General features: G+C 41.4%; 1 protein-coding gene across 2 annotated transcripts; it reads right to left on the minus strand.

Moving 5' to 3' along the window:
- Nucleotides 1-125: 125 nt before the first annotated feature.
- On the minus strand, nt 126-5,511 carry LOC115151585 (leukocyte elastase inhibitor). Of its 2 annotated transcripts, none has more exons than XM_029695634.1 (7): nt 5,430-5,511; nt 5,062-5,296; nt 4,716-4,853; nt 4,378-4,495; nt 4,116-4,258; nt 3,633-3,797; nt 126-1,336 (listed from the first exon to the last, which is right to left on the minus strand). In XM_029695634.1, the coding sequence occupies exons 2-7, from the start codon at nt 5,287-5,289 to the stop codon at nt 893-895; spliced, it is 1,236 nt and encodes a 411-aa protein (XP_029551494.1). In that variant the 5' UTR covers nt 5,290-5,296; nt 5,430-5,511; the 3' UTR covers nt 126-892. The 2 variants fall into 2 exon arrangements, with proteins under 2 accessions (XP_029551494.1, XP_029551493.1); XM_029695633.1 differs by having other exon boundaries at nt 5,062-5,322; nt 5,430-5,508.
- Between the last annotated feature and the right edge of the window lie 5,926 nt (nt 5,512-11,437).

Raw genomic sequence — 11,437 nt, forward strand, 5'->3', positions numbered from 1 at the left:
AGTTTTGTAAATGGGATTATGTAAAATGCTTGTATAAGGTTACACAAGGGAGTATTTGCCTGCAATGTGCCAATACAGACTACTACATTCTATTTCCTAATATTTTTACACGTGTAGACAATCTACATAGAGAAACTTTCACTTTATTTTATCATTGATGATTTCCAATCATTAAATAACACAAACTATAAGCACGTGAGAGCTATATTACATAACAATACATAACAGCACCATCCACGTAGTAAAGGTCAAATACAGACTTGGTACACAAGATCAACAATAATCAACTAAACTGTGAAGGGCTCCCTTGCATTACTGTTACGTGAATTAAGTTATCAATGTTCTTAAACCGAACTTCAATTAAACTACTCAGTCTACCCCCCAGAGGGTGTAAGATTCTGGTTTAATGAAGTAGACGGAGACCCAGCTTACAATGGTCAGAATGTTTATTTACGAGAGCTCTGCCTAAAAATGAGGACACAGATCAGTAGAGAACTCCACCCCGCTTTAGGCGGCTGTATTTTTCCACAGTACACATACATTCTTTATCACACTTCTGCAACCTGTCTCCTAATCTTCTGCCCACCTAGCCGTTTTCGGGCAGTTGTTCCCCTCCCTAACTCAGGGAGGCCCCTTTTCCTGTTACTTTCACAAGGTCGTATTATCAACTCTGCCCTGCTCATTTTGAAATAGTAACAGTGTCTTACTCATAAACAGTCTACTCACACACAGTATTGGATTATAGTCTTTAACACATTATTATAGCCTTATAATTCTAATACATTTCACAAAGTTATATGGATTCAGAGTGGAATACTTTAGTCAAAACCTTAAACAGATCAATTATCTTATCAATTACATAACATGTTTTTCAAAACATTATTTTCCCTTCCTACAGAGATCTTCCCTCCCTGTCACCCTCCAAAGGTGATGAGAACCTGCCCAGAAACAGAATGGATTGGGTCTGGTTGTGTCTAATGAAGAAAATAAATGGGTGGTCTGCCGTGAAGTAATGCTTGTTATTGAAACCGTACATTATGCCCTCTGCCGCTGTGGACGCACCTGCCTCTGTGCCTCTCTCATTCACTTCCACGAAGGCCTTGTGGGCTACAGTGGATAGGCAGACCCTATCTTCCATCGCTGCGTTCATCCCAGATAGGTCCGCTCTGACCTGGTCGAACACATCCACCATGCCCAGCGAGGCCAGGAGTGTGTTTAGCTGGTAGTCCTCCTGCAGTTTAAACTTGGGGATTGAAACCTGGACTTTGGTCCTCGTGCCCATTTCCTGCCGTCTGGTCCACTTGTGGATCCTCTCCGGTGTCAGCTCTCTCCCCAGCTGTGTCAGACAGTGGATAATGACAAACAGGGGATGATGTAACCACAGGAGGTTGGTGGCACCTTAATTGGGGAGGACGACCATGTGGTAATGGCTGGATCGGAATACGTGGAAAAGTATCAACAACATCAAACACATGGTTTCAATGTGTTTGATTCCATTCGCTCCGTTCCAGCCACTATTATGAGGCGTCCACCCCTCCACTGGATGTAAAACAGCACAGCTCTACATTGGCGGTATATGAACCTTGCTTCCAGTCTTATGTACGTTAACGCATTTAAAAGGTAAGAAGAGATATGTTTTTGTAGTCAGTTTGTGGAGAAATTTGCTTCGTGACATATTACTTTCCAAGCAATTAAATGACAGCAGAGGTTTTCACTATATCTACATATCAGTGGAGGCTGCTGAGAGGAGGACGGCTCATAATAATGGCTGGAACGGAGCAAATGGAAAGGCATCAACCATGTTTGATGTATTTGATAACATTCCACTGATTCCGCTCCAGCCATTACCACGAGCCCGTCCTCCCCAATTAAGGTGCCACCAACATCATGTGCTTCATACTGGAAAAGTTGTGGATGTATGATCCACAGAGTATTGAACCATGGTCTTCCACGCAACACAAGACTAATAGTCCTCTGAGCTGTGGTGACTTGACTTTAACATTAATCTGAAGACTGTTATTTATCTAAATTACTGAAATATGTTTATTTGTTACCTAATTAAATTAATCATGTAATGAGTAACTCATTAGGATCTGGGGAACCACAAGAGCGGTTCTTTAAAGAGTTACCATCTCCCCAATTAAACTCTAAAAGGTCTTTACCTATCACATCTATAAACAGTCAACTTATTAATCATAACCTCGCATCATATCATCATTCTGAACAGTCGTAACCTCCTTGCATCTGCAAAATCCCGAACCTTACTTCAGTACTGCACAAATTGGTTTATTTATTTACTAGCTAATTAAATGGTAACACAGGACAAACATACACAGTTAATATGTTAAAAAACAAGTCCCTAGCGGAATGACAACAATGTGGCTGCTTGTTACAAAAGAGATGGAGAGGGAGGGAGAGAGGGGGACAGAGACACTGAACATTGGTACTTTCAGAAACTACTCTCACTTACAGTAACCATATACTTTGCACACGAACCGCCGCCTGCTTTGAGTAACAAATCATGAATGTATTTACGTGAAATTCCTTGGTTCGCCGGATCTCTCTCTTGGAAAGGGAGTTGGGCCTTTTCGCGGCACGCTTGTAATGCTCTGATTGTTCAAAAGAGTTCCAACAAGTCTTCTACCGTTGTTCTTCTCTGTAGTCCGATATCCGGTGACTTGTCATGTTGTCCTGAACAGAACTACAGAGTTTATTTTCCTTCCATTAGCTCTTTGAAGATAGGTTAGCCAGCCGTGTCGATGGTTCCCAGTGGGGTGATGAGAGTAGCGTAATACGATGGTTTGAGCAGAGTATTAGAATGGTCCTACTTAAATTCGCTTTCGAAGATACTTTACTTAGGACAGCCAATCAACCATACCAATTGATTGTCCGGGAGGTGACTTTATCGTCTCTACCTTGTGTTGAGATTCACAGTTCAAACCACTTTAAACGTGCAGCTGCAGCTTTATGCTTTTCTGGTCTAGTATGTTAATTTCTTGACTCATCATTTATACAGTTTGTTTGAAAGGGGCGGTTCCGTCAGGCTGACACACTCTCTGACCTCACTTTCTGACCTCACTTGGGGGGTGTAACTTGTCACTTGACTTGATCTCTTATAGTTTCTCAAATCACATTCCTCTCTTAACAGAAATACTTTCATCATTTTTCATATTACATGCACAATGCATAGTATGGAAACTTTGTACATGTAGTGGGTATACTTTCCAAGTTACAGTATTTCCTTCATAACATTTTTAATGACATCACAAAATAACAAACACAATGACATTAGTGTTCTGTAGATCGCCTCTGACCATTCCCCACTTTCTATGTTAGAAATATTGTTCCAGTATTTGCTTTTGAACGTGTTAGAGTTTCGTCAGGAAAGGTCTCTTGAAACAAAAGACATGCCTTTGGTGAATATTGGAGAGGGAGACATCAATCTTCCCCCCTTGATTTACGACAGGACGTGAGTTGTTAATCACCACTAGCTCTTTCCTCCCCCCCTCTGCGGGTGAGAGGGGGTCTGATTGAAGTTATTCATTGCAAACCTGATCTGACCTATTTCGATTCTCATGGACAGTCATGACAGAGCTAAAGGCTGGGTCAATAGTGGTTTTGGCTACACCTACCTTCAGTAACTGGTCAGGGTCATTGGAATCTGCAGGCAAAAGGAAGAACATGCTCAGCTCCTCCCCTTTATATGGAAGCTCCAGAATTTGGAGTTTGAACTGGGATATGTAGTTGTATGGTAACTTCTTGACTTGAACCATCATCTGCACCTGTCTTTTCTCATTCTGAAACCACACAGGGTCATACATCAATAATCACAGTACAAATGACACACACACACACACACACACACACACACACACACACACACACACACACACACACACACACACACACACACACACACACACACACACACACACACACACGCAATCCAGAACCATGTTTAGGACTGTATATCCACAAGTTTTATGGCTTGAACAATTGGGGGGGGGGCTGGTTGCAATTATGCATTGTTGCAGACAGTGGATTTTCCACACTGATTTCAGAAGTATGTTTTTATGACTCAAATGGAGTATTTTCCGACACTGTAATTCTCTCACCTCATTGACTTGAAAGGTTTGTTCCCTGGTATCAGCTTCATGGAACTCACTTATCCATTGTGCTTTAAAATAGACTGCATTCACAAGAACCAACCTGGTCATGCTGCTTAGAGATCCAGGTTTCAACATCACTTTAATTTTATCTGTAGATAAAGAACACAAATAATGAACGGATTCAACTACTGTCGTTGGAGCAGACACATCCTTACATTAACGTACAATAGTTATATTTTACACTCCTGAGTTACACCAGTCATCTTACTGTCTGTTTTCTTTTCCACCCAGCTGTTGATTTGTGCTCTGGACTCCTCTGCAGCCCCTATAAAGTCCATAGCCTTCAGCTCTGCATGGTAGAACTTCTGTGTGGCTGCAATGAACTCCTAGAGGAACCCTAAAGAGTCACTCTAAACTAAAGCAGCCGAGCATAGTACCAAAGAGTCTGGAGCAGAATATTTCCAATGGTCATCAATTTATTTCCTATATTTACACAATTCTCAAATTAGGGGAAAGAGGAATGGCAACATTTGCAAACAAGGCAGATATATTCAGTAGGGCTACTGCCTGCTGCTAGATATTTGGGAAGGGGCTGGTCTAACTCACTGGGAAGAAGTTGAAGGTCTCTTCTCCATACAGGCAGTTGACCAGTTTCAATTGGTATGAAGCTGAGGGTTTGTTGATGTTTGAGCTGAGTTTTTGAAAATCAGAGTGGACATCAGTGGCAGTGTCGAGACACAGGGTCTAGGAATAGTAGAATGAGTGAGTAGTATCTCTTACACACACTTGCCAGGTTGAGTGCTGTGGCAAAGACAGACAGGGCTGGTAAATGATCATATACACTTAGAACAAAATAGGTTGCTGGTGTGTGTGTGTGTGTGTGTGTGTGTGTGTGTGTGTGTGTGTGTGTGTGTGTGTGTGTGTGTGTGTGTGTGTGTGTGTGTAGGGCTACCTTTGCCATCTGTTCGGCGGTGTCTCCTTTGGCCCCCAGGTAGACCATGGCCAGAGCTGAACTGATGCTCAGAGGGGAGAAAAATATGTTTCCATCTGCATGGTTTTCACTCAGTATACGGTAAAGGTCCAGAGCAAACGCTGTGTTGGAGTTCCGAACAGTGGCTGAAGGGTTGTTGGACCTATTTGGACTTTGTTGCCGAACGTAGCCGCTGAAACAAGATCCCATCTCAACTCTGCGAAGAATTATGGATGAGAAAGGCTACTCATCCATAATTGTTATAATGACATCAATATAGATTATATTAAACAGATGTCTGTCTGTAAACAATGGCTATGAAAAAATAGAGATAAATATAGTCTACTTACATTGGTATTTGTCGTTGCTCTGAAACCCCTTTTCCTTCTACCGTTTATCAAGGACAGTTCTTTTACAAGTGGGAGTGGTTGCAGGAGAAGGAGATAAGGATGTGGTTTCCCTTTTCTCAGTGGTTCCCTCTCCCATCGACTCTGTGTCAGTATCATAACCCTGGCGTAGTTACCACTTTACAAGCTATAGAAATAGGCCTCATTGTAAATATACATGTATCTATGTGGGTCTTACATAGGCTGCGTTTACACAGGCACTAATTGGTATTTTGACCAATCATATCAGATCTTTCCACTTCAGATTTTTTTCAAAGCTGATCTGATTTTCTGTTCCCAAAACTAGATTATGAACAGAGTTAACTAAGTTTTGTAGGCTTTACCCTTTGTAAAAGTTGATTAAAACCGAGTTCTTTAGAGGAGTGCATATGGTAATAGAGTTTTTGCACACACGCACTTCAGAGTAGGCGTTCCCTAACGGAAATATGCAAATACATGCTAGAACGCGCCAATAGGATCTCGCTAGCTCGTGCTTGACTCTGCCCCCCTCCTTGCTTGTTCTGCCCACTATGACTCATTTGTTGCCATTGGAAACGACGGGTTGTGGTCTATCTTGGTTGAGCTATAAACATTTTTGGTGGGGCGTTGCCAAGGCGTTCACTCGTTTGAATTATTAAATGGCGACATCATGTGGCCAAGGCAGAAATACACGCAAGGAAAGCAAGGTGGAAAGAGTTTATGAATGTATTTCTTTATTTTAAATCCCTAAGGTCGTTGTCCGCAACCCGCTGAAATCGAATTAGCATAATACAAAAATCCCCATACAAAACCATCAGTTTAAACTAGAGATATCTGTTTTTTGCATTGGATGCATCTCAATCCCCTCTGTGGAAAGATGAGACTCACGAACACAACAAGTACATGTCGGTTGTTTTGCTTGAGGACTAGGACTCACAAGAATGGAAGTATATAGAGACTGTTGGTGGCAAAAATAATGTCCAAAATAATAACAAATGTTTCATGATCTTTCTTAAATCTTTCAGATATTTTTCATGTAGTGATACTTTAAGGGGTCTTAAAATTCAAAATCAAATAGCAAAATGCGCATGACCAAGGGTGCTCCATTCTTAAAGGGGACATCAGTAATTAACAGAACATAACACTTGGTATGACCTTCTTTAAACAATTCCATATAGCTTAGGGGAACCCCTGCCCCCACCCACCTTCATTAATACCATAAGCAACAGACTTGCAGCGGGGTCTATGTATTCGCATATTTCAGAGTTCAGTAGGCCTATCCTTTAAAAAAACTAATGCATTTAATCAATTAAAGAACTGATAGCCTCCAAGGCCACTGTCAGACTATCCCTTTTGGAGACCGCATAAGTTGCACATTTCTTGACAATATTGTTTAGAACATTTGTTTTAGGACTGATGCCCAACTGCACATTCTACTCAATGCATTGAGCAGATCCCTGAGGTTGTCTTGTTTGGGCAAAAAGTCCATCCTCTGTCCTCTCTCCTCTGGATTCTTTCCTCCATGACCCAGAAACCGATAAGTGTTGGTGGAGCGTGTCAATTTATTAGTAGGCAAAAGGAAAACGGTTCTCCCCTAATCGATACCCTCCTTTCAGCGAGGAAGGCAAGTGTAGGCTATCCTACCAATAGAGACAGATAGAGAACTCATCTTTGTATCTGTGCTAGTGATGTGTAGATCAGCAGTTTTTACGCCTGCAACTGCTAATAACCCATCTGAAACCGCAAGACTATATGTGAAAAAGTGAAAATCTGAGGCCCCCACCTGACCCTAACCCGCTAATATAGAAAATGCACTGCACTGCACAGTCCGAGACAGGGGAAGGATTTTTTTGTCAGGGGGTGCATGATTCTTTGTGCCTAATTTATATATGTTTCTGCTTAGAATTTCCTACATTTTGGTAGGCTACTTGTTAGTCAACTTGTCTATAATTAGGTACAGTGCATTCTGAAAGTTTTTTTTTACACATTTTGTTACGGCCTTATTCTAAAATGGATTAAATTGTTTTTTCCCCCATCATTTATCTACACATAATACCCCATAATGACAAAGCAAAACAGGTTTTTCGATTTTTTTTACTTATAAAAAATAAAAAACGGAAATATCAGATTTACATAAGTATTCAGACCCTTTCCTTAGTACTTTGTTGAAGCATCTTTGGCAGCGATTACAGCCTCAAGTCATCTTGTGCAGGACGCTACAAGCTTGGCACACCTGTATTTGGGGAGTTTCTCCCATTCTTCTCTGCAGATCTTCTCAAGCTCTGTCAGGTTGGATGGGGAGCGTTGCTGCACAGCCATTTTCAGGTCTCTCCAGAGATGTTTGATGGGGTTCAAGTCCGGGCTCTGGCTGGGCCACTAAGGGACATTCAGAGACTTGTCCCAAAGCCCCTCCCGTGTTGTCTTGGCTGTGTACTTAGGGTCGTTGTCTTGTTGGAAGGTGAAACTTCGCCCCAGTCTAAGGTCCTGAGCGCTCTGGAGCAGGTTTTCATCAAGGATTTCTCTATACTTCTCTCTGTTAATCTTTCCCTCGATCCTGACTAGTCTCCCAGTCCCTGCCACTGAAAAACTTCCCACAGCATGATGCTGCCACCACCAAGCTTCACCGTAGGGATGGTGCCAAGTTTCCTCCAGATGTGACGCTTGGCATTCACCGCAAACTTCCGGTGAATTTACTAAATTACTCACGATAAACGTTCACAAAAAACATAACAATTATTTTAAGAATTATAGATACAGAACTCCTTTATGCACTCGCTATGTCCGATTTTAAAATAGCTTTTCGGTGAAAGCACATTTTGCAATATTCTGAGTAGATAGCCCAGCCATCACGGGCTAGCTATTTAGACACCCACCAAGTTTAGCCCTCACCAAAGTCAGATTTACTATAAGAAAAATGTTATTACCATTGCTGTTCTTCGTCAGAATGCACTCCCAGGACTTCTACTTCAATAACAAATGTTGGTGTGGTTCAAAATAATCCATAGTTATGTTCAAATATCCTCTGTTTTGTTCGTGCGTTCAAGAAACTATCCGAAGGGTAAATAAGGGTGACGCGCCCGACGCGTTTCGTGACAAAAAATGTCTAAATATTCCATTACCGTACTTCGAAGCAAGTCAACCGCTGTTTAAAATCAATTTTTATGCCATTTTTCTCGTAAAAAAGCGATAATATTCCGACCGGGAGTCGTTGTTTTAGTTCAAAGACAGAGAAAATAAAAACATGGGATCGCCTCGTGCATGCGCCTCAGTCTCATTGTACTCTGATCGACCACCATCCAAATACGCTAATGTTTTTCAGCCAGGGGCTGCAAAGACATCATTCAGCTTTTTCCCGGGTTCTGAGAGCCTATGGGAGCCGTAGGAAGTGTCACGTTACAGCAAAGATCCTCAGTTTTCAATAAAGAGAGTCAAGAAGCCCAAGAAATTGTCAGACAGGCCACTTCCTGTAAGGAATCTTCTCAGGTTTTTGCCTGCCATATGAGTTCTGTTATACTCACAGACACCATTCAAACAGTTTTAGAAACTTTAGGGTGTTTTCTATCCAAAGCCAATAATTATATCCATATTCTAGTTTCTGGGCAGTAGTAATAACCAGATTAAATCGGGTACGTTTTTTATCCGGCCGTGTAAATACTGCCCCCTATCCCTAACAGGTTTTAAGATTGATTGTTTTTTATAAGATAAGTTTAATGCTAGCTAGCAATTTACCTTGGCTTCTTGTTGCCCTCGCGTAACAGGTCGTCAAAAATCTGTTGCCCTTGCGTAACAGGTAGTTGCTCCTCGTGGAGTGCAATGTAAGAGAGGTGATTAGAGCGTTGGACTAGTAACTGGAAGGTTGCAAAAACGAATCCCTGAGGTGACAAGGTAAAAATCTGTTGTTCTGCCCCTGAACAAGGCAGTTAACCCCCGTTCCTAGGCTGTCATTGAAAATAAGAATGTGTTCTTAATCTGACTTGCCTAGTTAAATAAAGGTGTAAATTAAATAAAAATAATTTGGCAAATTGGTGGCCAAAGATACCGATTACCGATTGTTATGAAAACGTGAAATCGGCCCTAATTAATCGGCCATTCCGATTAATCGGTCTACCTCTACTGTGGATGTATTTCAAGGCCTACCTTCAAACTCAGTGCCTCTTTGCTTGACATCATGGGAAAATCTAAATTAATCAGTCAAGCCCTCAGAAACAAAATTGTAGACCACAAGTCTGGTTCATCCTTGGGAGCAATTTCCAAATGCCAAAGGTACCACGTTCATCTGTACAAACAATAGTACACAAGTATAAACACCATGGGACCACGCAGCCATCATACATAGGTCCCGTGTGGCTCAGTTGGTAGAGCATGGTGTTTGCAATGCCAGGGTTGTGGGTTTGATTCCCACAGGGGACCAGTACGGGGAAAATAAATGTATGAAATGTGTGCAAAAGGGGGAGGCTTGCAAGCCAAAGAACACCATCCCAACCGTGAAGCACGGGGGTGGCAGCATCATGTTGTGGGGGTGCTTTGCTGCAGGAGGGACTGGTGCACTTCACAAAATAGATGGCATGATGAGGATGTAAAATTATGTGGATATATTGAAGCAACATCAAGACATCAGTCAGGAAGTTAAAGCTCCCTCACGACGCCAGGACAGCGGAGTCAATCACCACCTTCCGGAGACACCTGAAACACCACCTCTTTAAGGAATACCTGGGATAGGATAAAGTAATCCTTCTACCCCCCCCCCCCCGAAAGATTTAGATGCACTATTGTAAAGTGGTTGTTCCACTGGATATCTTAAGGTGAATGCACCAATTTGTAAGTCACTCTGGATAAGAGCGTCTGCTAAATGACTTAAATGTAAATGTTAAAGCTTGGTCGCAAATGGGTCTTTCAAATGGACAAGGACCCCAAGCATACTTCCAAAGTTGTGTCAAAAAGGCTTAAGGACAACAAAGTCAAGGTATTGGAGTTGCCATCACAAAGCCCTGACCTTAATCCTATGGAAAATTTGTGGGCAGCACTGAAAAAGCGTGTGCGATCAAGGAGGCCTACAAACCTGACTCAGTTACACCAGCTCTGTCAGGAGGAATGGGCGAAAATTCATCCAACGTATTGTGGAAGGCTCCCCGAAATGTTTGACTCAAGTTCAACAATTTAAAGGCAATGCTACTAAATACTAATTGAGTGTATGTAAACTTCTGACCCACTGGGAATGTGATGAAAGAAATAAAATCTGAAATAAATCATTCTCGCTACTATTATTCGGACATTTCACATTCTTAAAATAAAGTGGTGATCCTAACTGACCTAAGACAGGGAATCTTTACTAGGATTAAATGTCAGGAATTGTGAAAAATTGAGTTTAAATGTATTTGGCTAAGGTGTATGTAAACTTCTCACTTCAACTGTATATATACATATATTTTTTTAAATACATTTGCAAAAATGGCTAAAACCTGTTTTTGCTTTGTCATTACGTGGTATAGTGTGTAGATTGATGAGTTTTTAATTTTTTTTAATCCATTTTATAATAAGGCTGTAACGTAACAAAATGTTGAAAAAGTCAAGGGGCCTGAATACTTTCCGAATGCACTCTATGTTGCCCAAGAAGACATAATAAACCCTTCCTCACCACAATTATTGAATAAATGCTTAAATCTAGTTGACATCTCTAAAGTTTTCTGTCATCTCTGCTTCTTTAGTGGAGCAAAGGCATTTAGGGACTGAGGATTAAATGCCATAACTCTGTGCAAAATTTCCAAATTACATCCGTTTGATTGGTTCTAAAGATATTAAGACGATGTGAGAGGTTATAAACCTACAGTCAGTGTCCAGATTTCAGTTTCCATTTAACCCATCTGAACAGTAGACTACAGTTCCCTTGATGTGCCATTGGCCTATTTGAAGTCCCCATCTTGTGACTGTCCAATTTGTATAGCGCCTCACAATCATCACGCTCCTATAATCCTCTTTAACTACTTCACCAAATC

The sequence above is a fragment of the Salmo trutta genome, chromosome 17, assembly GCF_901001165.1.
Source record: "Salmo trutta chromosome 17, fSalTru1.1, whole genome shotgun sequence".
Taxonomy (NCBI): Eukaryota; Metazoa; Chordata; class Actinopteri; order Salmoniformes; family Salmonidae; genus Salmo; species Salmo trutta.